This window comes from Mus musculus, chromosome 4, assembly GCF_000001635.26.
Source record: "Mus musculus strain C57BL/6J chromosome 4, GRCm38.p6 C57BL/6J".
In the NCBI taxonomy this organism is placed as follows: domain Eukaryota; kingdom Metazoa; phylum Chordata; class Mammalia; order Rodentia; family Muridae; genus Mus; species Mus musculus.
Window position 1 is genome coordinate 150,181,137 of NC_000070.6, and position 20,235 is coordinate 150,201,371.

The window sequence follows — 20,235 nt, forward strand, 5'->3', positions numbered from 1 at the left end:
ACTACTATGAACATTGTCCATTCATGGACATTTCTCTGAAAAAAAAAATACTTAAGAGTAGAATACTTTCTGCGTCTAACAACATGTAGGTCACCAAGGCGTTCCACATAGCAGCTGTGCCTGTTCATAGCCCCACCTGCACTGGGCAGAGCTGGCTCCACCGTCTCAGAAACTGTGGTAACATCAGGCCTCCCTGGATCTGTCCGGAAGTGTGAGAAGCGCTCTCCTTTACTTTTCCATGCCTGTATTCCATTCCACGGAGGAGCGAGGTGGAGTCCTTTTGTTTGTTTATGAGTGGCTTTTTGCTTAGGTGTCTTTACGTGCACTGTGTGCTTGCAATGACAACAGCGGCCAGAAGAGGGAGCTAGGTCCCCTGAAGGTGAAGCCAAGATGCTGTAAGCTGCCATGTGGATGCTGGGAACTGAACACTGAGCCTCTGGAAGAGTGGCCAGTGCCCCTAACGGCTGAGCCATGTCTCTACCCTCAAGGTAGAGCCTTCTCAGATCTGCTAATCACCCCTACTTCTGTAAACTGTCAATTTGTTCTTTTTCATGATTTCCTCCTGGGGTTTCTTTCTTAATTTTTAGGAAAATTAAAATTGTAAAATTCTTAATTTTACAACGTACTTCTCCGATTAACATGTTTGTACCTGTGTGTGCCCACAGGGACAAGAACGTAGAGTCAGAGGTCTGTGCTGGACGCTTGCCTCAAGCACTCTCCACTTTACTTTCTGAGACTGGACTGCTGGCCACTGAGTCCCATGGAGCCTCCTGTCCCTGCTCCCCTGTACCTCTGTGCCTGGCTTTTCCTTTTTATGTGGGTGTTGGGGATGGAGAGCCCCTTGTGTGGGAAGCCGCCCCCACATTCGCCGTTACAAGATGGCGCTGACAGCTGTGTTCTAAGTGGTAAACAAATAATCTGCGCATGTGCCAAAGGTAGTTCTCCACCCCATGTGCTCTGCCTTCCCCGTGACTACAACTCGGCCATGGGCTGCAGCCAATCAGGGAGTGATACGTCCTAGGCGAAGGATAACTCTCCTTAAGAGGGACGGGGTTTCGCTTTCGTTTTGGGCTTGGGGCTTGCTCTCTGGCTCCTAAAGATGTAAACAATAGAGCTCTGGCGCTCTGGCGCTCTGGCGCTCTGGCGCTCTGGCTCCTAAAGATGTAAACAAAGGGGGTTTTGCACTCTTGCTCCTGAAGATGTAAGCAATAAAGTTTTGCCGCAGAAGATTCTGGTTTGCTGCGTCTTTCCTGGCCGGTCGTGAACGCGTGTAAGACCCTTGCGCTGTGTGGCCAGCACCTTCCTGACCGGACCATCTTCCCAGGTCTCTTATTAAAACAGGTGACCTGAAACACCAGGGCCAACAGCAAATTGGGAGGGAAGGGTTTGTTTCACTCACAGTTCTGTTTACAACAGCTCGTTGTCATAAGTGGTGAGAGCAGGAACTCCAGCCTGGCCGGAGCTCATGCCCAGGCCACAGAGGGCTGCTGCTCACTGGCTTGCTCCCCAGGGCTTGCTCAGCCTGCTTTCTTATAGACCCAGGATTATCAGCCTAGGGGTGGCCCCGCCCAACAATGGACTGGACCCTCCTCTGCCAATCACCAATTAAGAAAATGTCCTACAGGCTTGACTATAGCTGCTCTTACAGAAGCATTTTCTCAATCGAGGCTCCCTCCTCTTCCTCCATGACTCAAGCTTGAGTCAAGTTGACTTCAACTTAACACTGGCAAGCACGCACAGCAAGGTTTAGCAGGCTCAAACTAGCTTGGAACTCAGTATATAGCCAAGGATGGCTTCGAACATCTGGTTCTCTTGCTTCTCTGGGCAATCACCAGTATGCACCAGTGAACACTGGAGGCATCGTCATGCACTGCATTGCCTAGATTTTTATAATTTTTTAATATTTTTTTGGTTTTTCAAGACAGGGTTTCTCTGTGTAACCCTGGCTGTCCTGGAACTCACTTTGTAGACCAGGCTGGTCTCGAACTCAGAAATCTGCCTGCCTCTGCCTCCCAAGTGCTGGGATTAAAGGCATGTGCCACCACTGCCCGGCGATTTTTATAATTTTTAAAGATTTATTTATTTATTTGTTTGTTTATTAAGTATATGAGCACATTGTATCTGACTTCAGATACACCAGAAGAGAGGATCAGATCCCATTACAGATGGTTGTGAGCCACCATGTGGTTGCTGGGATTTGAACTCAGGACCTCTAGAAGAGCAGTCAGTGCTCTTACCTGCTGAGTTGTCTCTCCAGCCCCCAAGTGTGGAGAGCCGTGCCGCGAGCAATTGCCATTATAAGATGGCGCTGGCCTCCACTGTGCCTAACTAGTAAACAAGCCTTGTACGCAGGTGCGAGAGTGAACTCACTCCTAGTCACTCCCATTATCAGGGTGTAATAGTGGGGTGATGGGCGAGCAACGAATCAGGAGCTGTCACGCCATATCAGGTGCTGAAACGTCACGCTGAGGGCTATAAAAGCGGCGCCATTTTCCCGGTTCAGGGTCTTCCTGAAGAAGTAAGCAATAAAGCTTTTGCCACGGAAGATTCCGGTTTGTTGCGTCTTTCTTGCCAGTTGAGTGGGACGCAATACCCAAGATTTTTATTCTTATCAGTTCTGGGGATTGATCTCAGATCCATGAACATGTTAAGTGTTCTGCTATGGAGCTATGTTCCAACCATTGGCATCTTATTTTGAGACAGGACTCTGTGTAGCCCAGGATGTTCTCTTACTCAAGACCTACCCTGCTTCTGCCTTCTGAACACTGAGATGCAGGTGTGCACCACCACAGCTGACCTGTGGAGCACAGGTGTGCACCACCACAGCTGACCTGGGATCACAGGTGTGCACCACCACAGCTGACCTGGGATCACAGGTGTGCACCACCACAGCTGACCTGTGGAGCACAGGTGTGCACCACCACACCTGACCTGTGGAGCACAGGTGTGCACCACCACAGCTGACCTGTGGATCACAGGTGTGCACCACCACAGCTGACCTGTGGATCACAGGTGTGCACCACCACAGCTGACCTGGGATCACAGGTGTGCACCACCACACCTGATCTGTTGGAGCACCCTTCTTTGAGGTTAATTACATATTCTTTCATGACCTGTATTTCTGGAAATCAATACCAACTTGTCTCTCGTTAAGTGCAATAAACAGTACTCTGTGATTCTAAAAGTTGTCACCATGAATCATCCCATATACCATAAGGTAAGATATATAGTATGTTATATCATGTAATTTAATGTTTAAGAAAATTGCTAATTGTTTATAATAAATATCAATAACTGTGCATTACATAGTTATATATAACAATCATATCGTACCCTGTCATGTCATATATTGAATCATGATCTTATTGGTCTTCCACCTGTTAGTGTTAAACACCAATGGCAACCATAACCTGAGTCTATTATTTCACAGAGCTTCTCAAAGTATGCCTTTTGAACTCACTAGCTGGAATTGCTCCAAGAAAAAATAATGCCCTTGCCAACTGCAGATTGTCAACCATACACCAAAACCCAGGTCCACCCAGAACCTGTGAATATGACCTTATTTGAAAGGGGAATTTTTTCTGATTTATTTTATTTTATTTTATTTTATTTTGAGTACATGTTCATGCCTGAGTGGGTGTGTATTCTCCACATGCACACAGGTGCCTTTGGAGGCCACAGAGGGCACTAGGTCTCCTGCAACTGGAGTTACAGAGAACTGTTAGCCACCCAAAGTGGGTACTAGAAAGTTCCCGACCTGGTCTACAGAGTGAGTTCTAGGGCAGCCAAACTTATGCTGTGAAGGAAACCACTGAAAACAGAAAGCTGGTGAAAATGTATTTGAATGAGGGGCCCAGGTTCCAGCCCTAGCAAGCAGCAGAATTTGGCAGTTTTGGCCACGTGGTTCTGGCTTTAGAGTCAAGGATTAAAAAAAATGGGTTATGGAGTCTCCTTCACACCCGAGGCAAGCCGTTGAGGCCAGGTTTGTCTCTGCTAAGTCGTGCTGCGGCTGCTGCTGCTGTCCCAACACTACTGAACTGGAGTGCTGCTGTATCTGTGAAACGTCCGCCAGTGGATGGAGCTGCCGCTGCTGACCTGTGAGCTGAACTGCTGGTTTCCGGACAACAGAGGTGGCATTTGCTCCAAAGAACCATTTCTAAACAGGTCCACTCGCCCCATATCCTAATAACCTTTCTTTCCCACTGCGCTGGGGGGGGCAATGGGCTAGAAGAGCATTTAAGAACCGCTATTAAAATTAGGGTTAAGAAAATCTAACGTTACAACGCCTTCTTCCCACCAGATCCCTTACTAACATTTTTGTTTATTTGTTTGTTTTTGTTTTTGTTTTTCAAGACAGGGTTTCTCTGTGTAGCCCTGGCTGTCCTCAAACTCACTCTGTAGACCAGGCTGGCCTAGAACTCAGAAATCTGCCTGCCTCTGCTTCCCAAGTGCTGGGATTAAAGGCGTGCGCCACCACTGCCCAGCTCTTTACTAGCATTTTTGACACCATTATGGATGCACAGAGTTCAGGGTTTTCTCCATAGTACTAGGCATACCACTGAGTTGTGTACGTGTGTATGTGTACGTGTTTGTATGTATGTATGTGTGTGTATGTGTGTCTGCATGAGTGTGTGTGTGTGTGTGTGTGTGTGTGTGTGTGTGTGAATGTATTTTGAGGTGGGGCTCAGTATGTATATCTCTGGTTATCTTGCAATTCACTAGGAAGACCAAGCTGGTCTCAAACTCACAGAGATCCCCCTGCCTCTGCCTCCTGAGTCCTGGGATTAAAGGTGTGCGCTATCACACTCAGCCCCCAGTGTCTTTTTGGCATGACTGTTATATTCTTTTTCCATTTGTCATTCTCTGGGCTCGAAACATGCTTAAGCGTGTAGATAAGATGGCTCTGTAGGTAAAGATGCTTGTAACCAAGGCTGACGCCTGAGCTAGATCCTTGAACTGGCGTTAGAAAGAAAACTGACTCCCATAAGGTGCCTTCTGACTTCTGTCTGTGACTGGAGAGGGCTGGCTACTTTTCCAGAGGACCCAGGTTCAGTTCCCAGCAACCACATGGCAGCTCACAGCCTTCTGTAACTCCAGTTCTGAGGGATCTGGCATCCTCACAGAGATGGAGGCAAAAACCAATGTACATAAAAAAAAATAAATCTTAAAAGAAAGGAAGGAAGGAAGAAAAGAAAGAAAAACACTTTCCTCTGCAAGTTCCATTCCCTCATCTATGACCCTCAGAATAGGGCAAAGAGGGTTATTCCAAGTGTCACAGAGGCTGGAGGGATGGCTCAATGGTTAGGGTCGTGTGTTGATCTTGCAGAGGACATAGTTCAATTCCTAGCACCCACAAAGACTCCAGTCCCAGGGACTTTACTGCCCTCTTCTGGCCTTTTTGGGGACTACACACATATTATACACAGGCACATATAAACAAAACACTCTTATACACAAAATTAAAAATAAATCTTGGGGCTGAAGAGATGGCTCAGCAGTTAAGAACACTGACTGTTCTTCTGAAGGTCCTGAGTTTCAAATTCCAGCAACCACGTGGTGGCTCACAACCACCTGTAATGAGATCTGGCGCCCTCTTTTGGGTTCTGGGGTGTCTGAAGACAGCTACAGTGTACTTACATATAATAAACAAATAAATCTTTTTTTTTAAAGATCACTGGCTGCTCTTCCAGGAGTCCCGAGTCCTGAGTTCAAGTCCCAGCAACCACATGGTGGTTCACCACCATCTGTAATGGGGATCCGATGCCCTCTCCTGGTGTGTTTGAAAACAGCGACAGTGTACTCATATACATAAAATAAATAAAATAATAAATCTTTTTTTAAAAAAAATAAAGTGGTGCAAAAGAATAGTAACACAAAATTTAAAAATGAAAATTTCCAAAATCACTTTATTACATCTAAATGCTAAAGGCTGATTTATAACGTAGATCAAGGTGAATGGTTTTCTTTTTTCGGCGCTGGGGGTCAAACCCAAGGTTGTGACAAGCTCTCTACCATGAGCTGCATCTGTGGACCCCAACTTTAGGTGAATGATTGACAGGGAATTATGAAAGGCTTGATTTCTTTGCACGTCCGTCGAAGTCTTTTCCCTCTCACCCACATCCCTTTCTCTTCTGGCTAACGTAGCTCCACTTCTTCTCTCGGAGGAGAACTCCCTCTGGGTTAATCAGAGACTCGCTGAAGGCAGCAAGGAGACCCACATTCCAGGATTCCTTAGACAAGGGGCAGGGTGAGCCCTGGGGCCAGTGTGTCATTTCCGGCTCCAAAAGTGCCGGTTCTTCTTTGTTTTCTTCTGTTTCTTAGGTTGTAGAATCTCCTTCTGCATGTTTTTTAGGTAAAGGTGGTACGAAGAGTCTAGAAAACATTGAAGAAAAAGAAGAATTAAGACGGACACAGAGCCACGTGACTCCGATCCCATCAGATAGGCGGGGCTCCGAATTTAAGACTAGCTTGAGCTACAGAGGACTTCTAGGACAGCCAGTGGTATGTAGAGAATCACTGTCATGAGAGAGAGACAGACAGACAGCGAAACAGAGAGAGACAGACAAACACAGAGAGAGACAGAGAGAGAAAGAGACATAGAGACAGAGAAACAAAGAGAGACAGAGGGAGGGAGGAAGTAATTACAAATTCTCAAAGATGACTGAGCTGACAAACTGCCATGTCCTACATTGCTTGATCCTGGACCCTGACTGTGGTAATAAGGGGACAAAAGAAGGACAGACACATGTACAGAAAGACAGGGGTCAGGTAAGTTCCACTCACTAATGGAGTGCACCAACTATGCACAGCCCAGAATCTCCAAGTTTTTCTTACGTCCAGCATAGAAGGAGGAGCTAGCTAGTCCTGTAGGAGGACGTCTCCACCGGGAGCAGAGCCAGAATGCACACACAATTGTTCACATCCTTGCACACAGCGCTAACATTCACACTCAGACCCCGGGAAGGCGTTGGGACTCTGACCTCAGCAGGGAAGGCTTTGCCTCCAGCCTTGGGTCTGAGGCATTTGGGTCTTTGACATGACGGTGCCCAGGTCAAATGACACACATTCATTTGGGACTTCGGTCTTTACCCAGACACCGCAGGATCCCTCAGCGATCCTAAACGATGTGCCTACGGTGCAAGCATGAAGGTCTGAGAGACCAGAGACTCAGGAACGACAGAAACACTGGGCGCAGTGGCACGCCTCTGCTACCTAGGCACTAGTGGACCTGAGACAGACAGCCTAGCCAATCAGTGAGTCCCAGCTTCCGTACTAGTGGACCTGAGACAGACAGCCTAGCCAATCAGTGACGTCCAGCTTCCGTGCATGAGAAACCACGCCTCAAACCAAACCAAACAAACACATGGATAATCAGACATGGTGGCACATGCCTTGTCCTGGCACACGGGAGGCAGAAGCATATGGATCTCTGTGAGTTTGAGGCCAGCCTGGTCTACACAGCAAATTCTAGTCCAGATAGAGCTACATAGTGAGATCCTATCTCAATGAATGAATGAATGAATGAATATGATGAGCAAGTGAAGAAGACATTCAGTGTTGATCTCGGGCCTCCACAACCACACCACATGTACACATAAACTATATACACACATTTTAAAGAAAAGATTAGTTTTAAAAGATCAAACTTAGAAGTACCTTAGGAAACAGAGAATGCAGAATATAAGTCATAGTTCCTCCCCATGTATGTAGTGTGTGTGTGTGTGTGTGTGTGTGTGTGTGTGTGTGTGTGCTCAAGCACACACACATGTACATATGTATTTGTGTGTGTATGTGCATACTGGGACTAGGCGTCTTCTCTGCCGCTCTCACTGAGATGGGAGAAACTGGTGTCCCCACCCTCTCCTGCCCTGCCCACGTTGGCTCGTGTGATCCTTCCCTCTCAGTCTATAAGGGACCAGGCAGAAGAGGGAAGAGCACCGAGCTCCACCAACCTCACAAAGAAACTAAGAGCTGATGCACTCACACATATCCTGGACGTTCAGGAAATTGGCTTCCACCACCCTGTGGTTGTTGGGCTGTGTGCTGCGGTAACCATTTTGAATGGTGTTGTTGTTGTGATCCATAACAGAGTTTTCTATGGTCACCACCTACAGACAACATAAAGTGAGTTACGAGGCAGAAAGCACTGGAGAATGTGAGAGCATTTAGTTAGTGACTGTGTAAGAAAAAAAAAAAGTCAATTCGATCGGTTCTGAGCCATCTGCCAGGCTTTACCTCACCGTCCATCGGTCCATCCATCCACCTTCCCAGCAGGCATCTCCACACAGTCTCCCCTCCTCTTTTTATATTAGTATTTGGTTAACAGAACAAAAGCAATCAGTAACAGAAATATATTGTGCTAAGCTCAGTATTTGTTTTTTTAAAGTATATTCTGTCTACATCTTTGAGAAGTGTTTTTTGCTGCATGAGAACATCTGGCTTCTCCATTCATTTCTCTCCAAGATTTTGAGTCCTCTGCTCTCTCTCTGTGGCTAACTCTTGATATAATAATAAATAATAATAATACATTATTATATTTTAGACCGTGTCTCATTACATAGCCTTGGCTAGTCTAGAACTCACTATGTAGACTAGGCTAACCTCGAACTCCCCAAGTTCTGTCTGCCTCTGCTTCCTAGGAGCTACAACCAAAGCCATGTACCCCACACTTGGCTGAACCTCTCCTGGGGCTTATGTGAGGCATCTGCTAGATCCTTCTGCTCCACCCTTCCTCTCTCTTAGACGCTGCACATTTCCACCTATGTTTGTCTTTGTGCCTTGGTTAGACTCTTCCCACCTCTGTCTTCCAATTCACTAGTTGCCTCTTGAATTAAATCCAACGTGCTGTTAAACCCAGCCATTCAAATTGTCCTTGACACAGTTTCATCCCAGTGGGTGGGGATTGGGGCAATGCTTTTAATTCCAGCACTCAGGAGGCAGAGGCAAGAGGATCTCTGTGAGTTCGAGGCCAGCCTGGTCAACAAAGTGAGTTCCAGGACAGCCAGGGATATACAGAGAAACTCATATATATATATATATATATATATATATATATATGCATGTATGTATGTATATGTATATATGTATGTGTATGTATATATACACACACATATAAATATATACATCTATATGTGTACATATATTAATGTATAAAAATATACATATGTACATGTGTATATTAGTATACTGTTACATTTTGTCTGGTGATTTCCCTGTCTGAAGTCTTTGTAACTCTGACTCTGATAATCCTCTTTCAAACTACTTTTTTCCTTGTGTGTTTTGGGACTATCCCCCACAGAGGTAGGAATCTAAAGCCTTGTTATGCTAGGCAAGTTTTCTTTAAACCAAGCTATAATCTGAGCCTTGGTTTTGTTTGTTTGTTTGTTTGTTTAAACAACTCTCTTCTTTTGTAGCCCAGGCCAGCCCAGAACTTCCTGTTTGTGTGTCCAAGGCTGGCCCAGAACTCTCAAGCTCTTGCCTCGCCTCCACTGAGGCTTCAGGGGGACAGGTCCGAGCTTCGTCCTTCTAATAACGCCACTCAATGGGTTCTTCCAGAGATAACTGGCAAGTGCTACGTCTCTTATCTGGGGGCACTTCCAGCCTACAGAGGAACATTTTTGCGTGGAAGGGTCCTTATAGAAGCCATTTCCATCTTCTCTTGGAGAAGAGAAATGAAGTTTAGGAGAAAAAAAATAGTTTCTAAGGAAATATTAGACTCGCCTTACAGCTTCAGCAGTGCTTGAGGGATATTCAATTCCATAAATGTATATTACGAATGGTGTGGTCTATTCACTAAAGTCAAGACACATTCAGAGCTGGGCATCATGGCTCTTGCCTGTAATCTTAACAATCAGGAAGCTGAAGCAGGAGGATTGCTATGACCATCTGGGTTACAGAGTAAGATCCTTCAGAAGGAGGAAGAGAAGGTGGCAGTGGGGGGAGGGGGGCTGGGAGGAGGAGAAGGAAGGGGGAAGGAGGGAAGGAGGTTGGTTGATTGATTCATGTGCCTGGACTATTTATTATTCTGAAAGACAAAAAGAGGACCTATAGAACAATTCTCCTCAAAAGCCTGGATATGGAGCAGGAGAGATGGTTTGGGAGTTAAGAACACTCGATGCTCTTGCAGAGGACCTAAATTTTGGGTCCCATCCTCCCACAGCAGTTTATAAAGACCTCTAACTCTAATTCTAAGAGGTCTGATGGTGTCTTCTGACCTGCATGGGCTCCTGCACGCCCAAGGTTGCACAAATATACACTCCAGTACAACAGACATACACTCAGGTGCACACACACACAGAGAGACACAACTAAAATTTTAACTACGTTTTTTTTAACTGAATATAAAGCTGTGTTTAACATGACAAAGAGCAGAAACAGCCATTGGCCTAGGCTGCGAGAATGTAAGCCACACAGGACCTAGGACTGGGCTTAGACAGGTCTGCTTGAGAGCATCTGTCCTTAGCATGTGCCTCCCTTTTCCCAAGGCTCTGACTCCAGAGTTCCCACTACCTCAAATCAAAGCTCCTTGGATCAGCTGGTGCCTCTAACACCCATCCCTGCCTCGGGGCTAAAGGTCACCCACAGTTCTGTGGGGATGGGGGTTGATATTGGTCTTGGCTAGTTTTATATCGACTTGCCACAAGCTAGAGTCATCTAAAATGAGGAAATCTCAGCTGAGAAAATGCCTCCGTAAGATCCAGCTCTGTAGCATTTTCTTAATTGGTAATTGATGGGGGAGGGGCCCAGCCCATGGTGGGTGGTCCCATCTCTGAGCTGGTGGTCCTGGGAGCTATAAGAAAGCAACCTGGGGGGACTAGAGAGATGGCTCAGCAGTTAAGAGCGCTGACTGCTCTTCTGAAGGTCCTGAGTTCAAATCCCAGCAACCACATGGTGGCTCACAACCATCTGCAATGAGATCTGGCACCCTCTTCTGGGGTGTCTGAAGATAGCTACAGTGTACATACATATAATAGTAAATAAACCTTAAAAGAAAAAAGAAAAAAAGAAAAAGCAAGCTGGGGAAGTAACAAGGAGAAAGCCAGTAAGCAGCACCTCTCCATGGCCTCTGCATCGGCTCCTGCCTCCAGGATGCTGCCCTGTGTGAGTCCCTGTCCTGATATCCTTTGATGACAAACAGTGCTATGGAAATATGAGCCAAATAAGCCCTTTCCTCGCCCATTTCTTTGGTCATGGTGTTTTGTCACAGCCATGGAAACCCTGACTACGGCATTATCAAAACCTGTGTGTGGCTTATATCAATGAGTCATGTGGGCTTCTGGGAGTGTCCTTGCTACCCAGGCAGTCAAGAAGAGGCTTTGAGGAGTGGCGCTGTAGTTACCTGGGCCTTGGACAAAGTGACTTTGTCTCTAAGCACAAACCACTGGACATTCTCTGTGCAGGGGGGTGTGGTGAGCGAGCCTGGGTAGGTGTAATAGTGGTGGACGTCCTTAGGCAACAAGTTCCTAATGGTCGTGTCTTTCAGAGTTGTAGTTTCTCCTAAGAGAAAAGACAGAGAATGGATGAGAAAGGAGCTCTGAGCCGGGCATGGTGGCGCACACCTTTAATCCCAGTACTTGGGAGGCAGAGGCAGGCGGATTTCTGAGTTTGAGGCCAGCCTGGTCTACAGAGTGAGTTCCAGGACAGCCAGGGCGATACAGAGAAACCCTGTCTCGAAACAAACAAACAAACAAACAAACAAAAACAAAAAAAAAAAAAAAAAGAAGAAGAAGAAGAAAAAAGAAAAAAGAAAGGAGCTCTGCTCGACCTGGCCCCAGCAGGGACAGCTCTGGCTTTGCCTCAGGAATGTTCAAGTCAGCTAGCTAACCTAAACTGCAGAACAACGGGGCTGATGGCTGAGAAGCTGTCCCCGGGTTTACTGCTCTGTGGATGGGTAGGCAGCAGAGAAATGGGCCCGGTGGGGCACACTGTAATCCTAGCGCTTGGGAAATGAGATGCAAACCTGACCTTGAGTTCAAAGCCAGCATGGGCTTTAAAGTGACTTCTAGGGCTAGACAGATGATGCTCAGTGGTTAAGAGCACTCACGGCTCTTCCAAAGATTCTGAGTTCAATTCCCAGCACCCACATGGTGGCTCATAACTGTCTGATGCTATCTTCCAGTGTGCAGATGTATCTGTATAAATAAATATTTAAAATAAACAAATAAAGTGACTTCCAGAACCTAGAGAGATGGCTCAGTGGTTAAGAGCATATAATACCCTGAGTAGTGGTGGCACATGCCTTTAATCCCAGCACTTGGGAGGCAGAGACAGGTGGATTTCTGAGTTCAAGGCCAGCCTGGTCTACAGAGAGAGTTCCAGAACAGCCAGGGCTACACAGAGAAACCCTGTCTCAAAAAATAAAAAAATAAAGACAAACACCATACACCTTAATGACTTAAAAATCCATACTTAGGAGCTGGAGAGAGGACAGTGCACAAGAACTTATGCATGGTTTCTCAGAGGTATGCTTCCCTCCTAAGCCGTAGAAGAAAGAGTCAAAGAGACCTGGCTTCCCTCGGGAGGGCTGCAGCTTCCATACGCACGCCACACACCGCCTGTGGGCCTTCCTTACCTGGCTTCTCGATGTTCTTCAAGGCAGAAATGATGTCGCTGTAGTAAGTGTTTTCGGCATACTCGTCAATCTGGGGAGTAACACAGAGCACTCAGCCAGGGGAGAACTTGGCCCACTACCCCACACCAGCCATTTGATATCTCAGCTGGAAGGCTGAACAAAAAACATGGAGGTAGCATGGCTCGGCTGTCCTAGTGGGAGACAAGCTGATTGTCCTCTGCTACCCACTGCCCTCATCTCTCTCCTCAGGGCTCCTGAGAGACATGATCTCCCACAGGAAGCTGCTCCTGTAGCTATTGCTACAACACTCTTTTGTATGAGTGTTGATTTCATTGACTTATTTTAATGTGTATCAGAGTTTGTCTGTGTGTCTGTGTGCATAGCATCTGCATGCAGTGCCCAGGGAAACCAGAAGAGGGCACCAAACCCATTGGAACTGGAGTCACAGAGGCGAAGCCATCCTATGGGTGCTATGATCAGTAAGATCAGCAAGGGCCCTTAACTACTGAGCCATCTCTCCAGCCCTGATTTTGTTTGTTTTGTTTTTTTGTTGTTATTGTTGTTGTTTTACTTTGTTTGTTTTGTTTTGTTTTGTTTTTTAAAGAAGAAAATGAAAGTGGCTTCTGGTGTAAAAAGTATATTTTGTTGTTGTTTTCCCCCGTGTTTAGGTTTGAGTTTATTTTGGTTCAGTTTTGGTGGGGTTTTTTTTTGTTTTGTTTTTTTGAGACAGGGTTTCTCTATGTATAGTCCTTGCTGTCCTGGAACTCACTATGTAGACCAGGCTGACCTTAAACATGAGAGACCTGCCTTTCTTTGCCTCCTAAGTGCTGGGACTAAAAGTGTGCACCACCACTGACTGGCTTGGTTTTGTGTTTTTAAGACATGGTCTTATTGTGTAGCTTGGGCTGGTCTAGAACTCCCTACATGGGTCATGCTGGCCTCGGATTTGCTGCAATCTGATACTGTTCCCAAGTGCTGGGGTTACAGGTTTGCACCTCTATGATAGATTCCTGGAGTCTGTTCTGTTGGGCTTTTTCTCCTTTATATGGATTATGTGAAGTATTCATACTACTCTCCTGATTTCTTCTTTTAACTTTAATATTAGTGTGTGTTTGAATGAGGGTCACACATGTCAAGGTCAGAGGACATCTATGTGGAATTGGTTCTCTATGCAGATTCAAGGGATTGAATAAACTTAGATCACCATACTTGCGTGGCAATGTACTTTGCCCACCAAGCGATCTCAGTGGCTCTTATTTCTGCCTTCTATTTCTTTTGTGTGCACACAAACATGCCTGGCTTTTCACATGAGGTCCTCACGTTTGCACGGAAAACTCTGACTGAGCTAGCTCCCCCAGTTCCCGTATCTCTCTCCTTCTTAGCATGGGAAACGTTTTTGTTGAAACGTGAACATATCAGACAGTATGTGCAAGCAGTTCTGATTCTGATCTTCTAAAACCATGCTGTGGCGTTTTCTGATGTGTCTATTTGTGGGCTTGTTTAGGTGTTCGCCCGTGTTTAACCTGCAGAATGTGCCTCCGTGGCAGCACAGAGCAGTTAATGTCGCTGCTAAGATTGATGCTTCTAGATTTTAAATTTTACTTATTTATCTATTTATGTTATATGAAAACAACTGGGTATTTCATTTTGCTTATAACTTTATCCAGCTTTTACGTAAAGTTTTTGAGAATTAGAGTCCTGTCTACTTTGAATTTGTTTTTTAGTCTTATTTGCTTCTATTTTCTATGTATGTGTGTTTTTATCTGCACATATGTCGGTGTACCATGTGCAAGCCTGGTGCCCTCAGAGGCCAGTGGGTCTCCTGGAACTGGTGGTGAACTACCATGGGAGTGCTGAGCCTAGAACCTGGGGCCTCGGGAAGAACAGCCAGGACTCTTAATCACTGAGCATCTCGCCAGCCCGGATTCCTGTCAACTTCAAATGACCTATGCCTAAGTCCATCGTGTGGACTTTTCGAGAATCTGGCTGGCTGGTGTCACCTGGCCCATTAGACCAGCCTGTGTCCAGTCAACCCTTCTGGATCCCAGGTCTTTTAAGTCATCTTATTACCCAGGGTCCCGTGATTCATAACACAAGAGTGGCCAAGGGCTGGAAAAACGGTCAGCCTTCCACGAGGAAGCTTTCCCAGGAATGCTGAGCTTAGGAAGGGATGGAGAGAGAAAAGAAAGATGACGTGTCTTTCAGACCGCACACCTCATTTGGACTTGAGGGCATAGCCTGAGGGCTGACGCGCATGCGTCGTTCTAGTTAGAGGCTGACCATGGCCACGCATGCGTAGTTCCAGCCATCGTCTTAAGTGCAGACACGCATGCATTGTTCCAGCCTACCTTAAACAAGACGGCTAACACAGCTAGGCCGTTTTTTTGATCCTTGGCATTCTCATAGGTCCCGTATTCCTTATTGAAGTGAACAAAGTGAGCCTGTGAGTGAGAAAAGGCGGTCAAGGGTAGTTCATCTGGACTTCAAACACTTAAAGATTCTATAGAGAGGGGAGAGAATGCGAGGCGCCTCACTCTAAGCCACACAAACAACTCTGGCCTCTCTCCTTCCGTGCAGGCTACAAGTCCCAACTGCCAAGACCAGAAACTTTTCTGAGAATAAGAAGAGGTTGTGGCTCTGTTTTGCCTTGACCCAAACTCTCTCAGCCAGAGGCTGGATTCTATGGGGCCTCCATGCCCTCCCCAGGCCACTAGGAGGCTTAAGGAGTGGGCAAGCAATGATCTCTCCCTCAGGAAGCCACTGGAATCTACAGTAGGCCGGGAAATCAGCGGAGGACCGCTGCAGGCCAAGGAGGTGCCCTCTAAGGCTAACACATAAATTCAGCTGAAACGGGAAGGCCTGCCTCCTGCAGAAGAGAGACTCCTGCCAGGCTGTGAGTTCTCTGAAGAGAGACCCTGTTTACATTCCCCCACAACGCAATGACACAGATTCACTGCCGATGGAAACACAAGGGTGACTGAACCATCACCACTGCACAAAATCATATTGATTACTTTAATAAGAATAAGTCAAAGGTGGGCAGTGGTGGCACACGCCTTTAATCCCAGCACTCGGGAGGCAGACAGAGGCAGGCCGATTTCTGAGTTCGAGGCCAGCCTGGTCTACAGAGTGAGTTCCAGGACAGCCAGGGCTATACAGAGAAACCATATCTCGAAACCACCACCACCCCAAAAGGGAATAAGCCAATATTAAAATGACTATTTTAATAAGAAAGGTAGAGCTGGAGAGATGGCTAAGTTGGTAAAGCACTCGTCATTGAGAATGAGAAACTGAGTTCAGTTCCCTGCACCCACAAAGGAAAACTGGGCACAGTATTGCTTATCTATAATCTCTGAGACAATGGCAGGCAATAGGGTCCCTGGGGCTCGATGGCCAGCTCCTTGATGAGATCCAGACTCAGTGAGAGAGATTGTGACAGAGGAAGACAGCATCAATCTCTGGCCTCCACGAGTACACATACATGTGTGCATGCACATTCACATGCATGCGCACATACATGACATGTGTATAACAAGCATGCAGACACTGACACAAAGAAAGTGACTCTGGAGCGTGAAGGGAAGGAGACCCTGTGGGAGCTGTCACATACCTCCATTATACTCCTGATCCCATCAATGGTGTGTTCAGAGCCGCTGAGTTCCCAGTCCCGACCCCCCCAGTGAAAGTGAAAGGCCTTTGAGATGAACTCAGTGCCGTCAGAGGTTTCAAGGTACATGGAGGGCGGCAGATCGATCGATACTGCAGGAGAGAACACAGCACAGGGAGACTCAGATTTCCCATAAGTATCTCCCTGGTCACTCCCCACCCCTCCTCACCTGTGGCAACCCAAGGTGTTACTGATGGATCAGAACACTGTTCCCGGAGGGAAGGTGACACTGGGGCACCTGTGGTGCACAGAGCGGGCCAAGATGGGTGCCAGGACAACTCTCTATGCAGAACCAACCGGTCAGGGGCAAGACTACAGTGCGGCGGATCCAGCTTGTTAGGCTTATAAAATGGGAACGTTCAGTGTCTCGCCAGATATTTGCTGCCCTTAGGTGACCACCAATGGAGCTGAGGTAGAGTGTTTGGCCAACAAGCACTGGGCCCTGGGTTTGATCCTCAGCTCTGCGTAAACTGTGGTAGTTACCTCCGTAATCCCAGCTCCCAGTAAGCCTAAGTGGGGAAGTCAGGAGCTCAGGGTCGCCCTTTACTGAAGCCAGCCTAGGCTCTTTAAAAGGAGGAACGTCGACAAGTATAGCCAGCCCTCCCCGGGGTTGCCTAGCGTATGCATAGGTCCTAGAAAATGGGGTCTCTGTGCATGCTGCTCCTGAGCGCATGTGCATGCCCTGTCTCTCATGCAGACTGCCAGCCCCACCGGTACCCCCTACCTGTGTGTCCGTTGTTAGTCATAGTGAACTCCAGGTTCTCCTTCTCATAGTTCACCAAGCTCAGGGGCTTCAAGGAGGGATTGAACATCACCTCCTCCGTCTTCACGTCGATGGGCGACTGCCTTTCCCCGCCGCAGGAAGGATACTGCTCAGACCACTGACTTTCTCCCACGCCATCATCCCCTGCAACAGGAAAGAGTGGGGCCCAACTCAGAGCTGCCCCGCTGAGCCTTCTCTGAGGCTTCTCACGCAGGGGCTTCTAGGTGGAAGACCCATGGGGCAGCCTTCTGGAAATAGAAGCAGGGCTTCCAGAAGGCAGGCCGGGAAAGCTCTAAACTAAGCCCAGCACTTGGGGTGTGGCGATGGTGTTCTTCCTCTGAGGCAACTGGCAGTAAGAACCAAGAGCTGGTGATTCACAGCCAAGGGTCTCCTCCGCCTTGCAGTAGTCACGTGGTGAAGGCTCCTGAAGGGAGCCTGGACCTACGGATAACCTGGGACCTTATTTTCAGAGAGTGTAGTGTTCGTTTCCAAGCCCTGGACTTGAGCCCCACCCCCACCCCAGCTTCCCCTGCGCCCCCCTCCCCGCCCCCAAAAGCAGTGACTTTCTTCTTGCTCTAGCTGCTTCTCTAGGTTCACCGGGAGGCAAAGACCATCTAAATGACAACCCATGAATACAGGGCATCTGAAGACGCATCCTATTAAAAGAGTGGCACAGGCCTGGAGCCCCAGCACTGGTGAGGTAGAGGCAGGAGGATTGCAAGTACAAGGTCATCCTCTACTACAAAACAAGTTCAAAGCTATCATGAGTTACATTAGAGCCTATTTTAAAAGTAACACAGAAACAGTTAAAAAACAACAAACAAACAAACAACAACTTGGAGTATCTGTAGTTCCAGCTTCTCAGGAGGTGGAGGTGAGAGGATCTTCCTTCCTTCCTTCCTTCCTTCCTTCCTTCCTCCCTCCTTCCCTTCCTTCCTCCCTCCCTCCCTTCCTTCCTTCCTTCCTTCCTTCCTTCCTTCCTTCCTTCCTCCCTCCCTTCCTTCCTTCTTTCCTTCCTTCCCCCCTCTCTCTCTTTCTTTCTTTTTAGGAGAAGGTTCTTTTTGAACCCAGGAGTTAACTTGTTTTGATTTTTTGAGACATCTCACTTACTATGTAGTCCTAACTGGCCTTAAACTTATGGCAATCCTCCTGTCTTTTGGGTGTTGCACAGGTGTAACTGAGCCAGAGGTTCAAGGCCAGCCTGGGCAACATAGTGAGATACTGTTTTAAAATAAAAAGAACAACCTGGAGGTGGTGGCGCACGCCTTTAGTCCCAACACTCAGGAAGCAGGGGCAGGCTGGTCTCTGAGTTTGAGGCCAGCCTGGTCTACAGAGTGAGTTCTAGGACAGCCAGGTCTACACAGAGAAATGGTATCTCCAAAAACAAAAAAGAAGAAAAGAAAGAAAAGATGGAGGGAGAGAGTTAGGAAGGAAAGGAAGGGTGTCAAATTTATCTTCTAGGAGATAGTTAATAATCCCAAAGCCAGGGTAATGGTGGCCAGTCACTGCAGATGACAGAGACCCTCACCAATGAGGGGGTTTGTTGAGCTATTTGTTTTGGTTTACTTTTGGTTTTTGAGACACGGTCTATCTGTGTAACCCTGGCTGTCCTTAAACTCAATATGTAAAGCAGGCTGGCCTTGAACTCACAAGAGGTCTGGCTGCCCCTGTTCCCTGAGTATGGGATTAGAGAGTCACCATGCGCAGCTCCGTTCAGCGCTTTTTAGTTGTGGATCCTTGCAGGGTAGCTTTGAATGAGCACACAGCTTGTTCTAGTCACGGTGCTCGGGTTGGGGCCTCTTGGTTTGCAGTCAACAAAAAAGTTAATTATTTTCTCCCCACTGCTCAATAATTCAAACCAAGTTTCGAGCACAGCCCCTCCCTTGATCCAGCGCTTTGGGTCTGGGTCTCAAGGCTAGTGGGAAGGAGCCAGGTGCATAGCTCAACTGTAGAGCTTCCGTAGCACATACAAGGCCGGTCTCCAACCCTAGTGCTAGGGGAAAAGAGACAGAGAACCTCAGGCATTCACAAAAGTTACCCTGTTCTCCAGGCCCACTGGGGGGCCGTGAGAGGGAGACCTTCAGTATGGGAATCTACGAAACCATAAGGAAGATGGGGATTTGCCATACGAATCCTCCATCTCATGTCACCCCTGAAGCTCTGCCGGTCTGAAGACACTGAAAAGCCACCATGCTCCCAGGCAGGCGTGCGTTCCATCTCCCAACAGGTAACGTACGGAACTGCCCTCTGAACGGGATTATCTGAGCCTCCACAATGTCCCTGACTGTCACCTTCATCTAGGACTTATAGTCTGCTCTGGATGTGTGTCCTGTGTGAGAGGGAGTTGGTCCTATGTCCCTCTGGCCTCCTGCACCATCCAGCAGCCTACAGCCTCTCCAGGCACTATGACCCCCAACCCAGTTCTAGGAAGCTACAAGTGGGAAGATTCTCCTTGAGGAGTCTGACTGAGCATCTGAAGGTCAGGTCAGTGAGCTCTGGCAGAGGCAAGGTATCCTGGATGAGTTGTGAGCAGGCACATTCCTGAGGAGGAAGCGGTCTGTGATTTAGTAGTCTCTATGAGGCCTTGGTTGTCCTTTCTAGAAGCCATTTTGTCACATATTCTGATACCAATAACAACCTCACAGTGAGAAGTGGGTTCTCAAAGAAGCCAGTCCTGGATGGGGAAAGATTTTAAAGCTGCCAAGTAAAGCCAGGCAGAGGCAGGGAAACCCTGTCTCCTCTTCTCACTCATTGGGGTTTTAAGTCTATTTGTTGTTCATTCAGAGATAGCAAAACACATGTGAACCCACAAGGAGCAGGTGGACCCCGACAGAGGACCCACATGCAGTGCAGAGGGCTGCTTTGTCACTCTGTCCTGAAGTGCCAGGTGTTGGCTTACCTGAATAGCTCCAATCACTGTGGGCCTGGATGCCCAGGAAGAACAGGGACACCACGCTCACCAGGGCCCTCATGGCAGATGCTGTAGCCCTGAATGCAGGACAGGTTCTGGGCTGCACTTCTTTTAAATGCCCAGAAACTGTAAATAACAATTTACCAGGTCCAGCTGGCTGATCCGCCCTTGCTGCGCCCACTGAGCAATAACACCCTCCCCACAATGGCCCTTCTGACTTGGTGCCTGTGCACGTGCCTCACCTCCTCCCAGGGCATTACCATAGCCAATTAGCCCATGTCTGGTTGTTCAACATCTTTGGGAACTCAGTTCAGTGGCCACAC

General features: G+C 47.5%; 1 protein-coding gene across 1 annotated transcript; it reads right to left on the reverse strand.

Moving 5' to 3' along the window:
• Positions 1-5,878: 5,878 nt before the first annotated feature.
• Positions 5,879-19,999, reverse strand: Car6 (carbonic anhydrase 6). The gene is made up of 8 exons (NM_009802.2): positions 19,901-19,999; positions 16,963-17,145; positions 16,182-16,330; positions 14,920-15,012; positions 12,572-12,641; positions 11,339-11,496; positions 7,985-8,108; positions 5,879-6,372 (listed from the first exon to the last, which is right to left on the reverse strand). The coding sequence occupies exons 1-8, from the start codon at positions 19,971-19,973 to the stop codon at positions 6,269-6,271; spliced, it is 954 nt and encodes a 317-aa protein (NP_033932.2). The 5' UTR covers positions 19,974-19,999; the 3' UTR covers positions 5,879-6,268.
• Between the last annotated feature and the right edge of the window lie 236 nt (positions 20,000-20,235).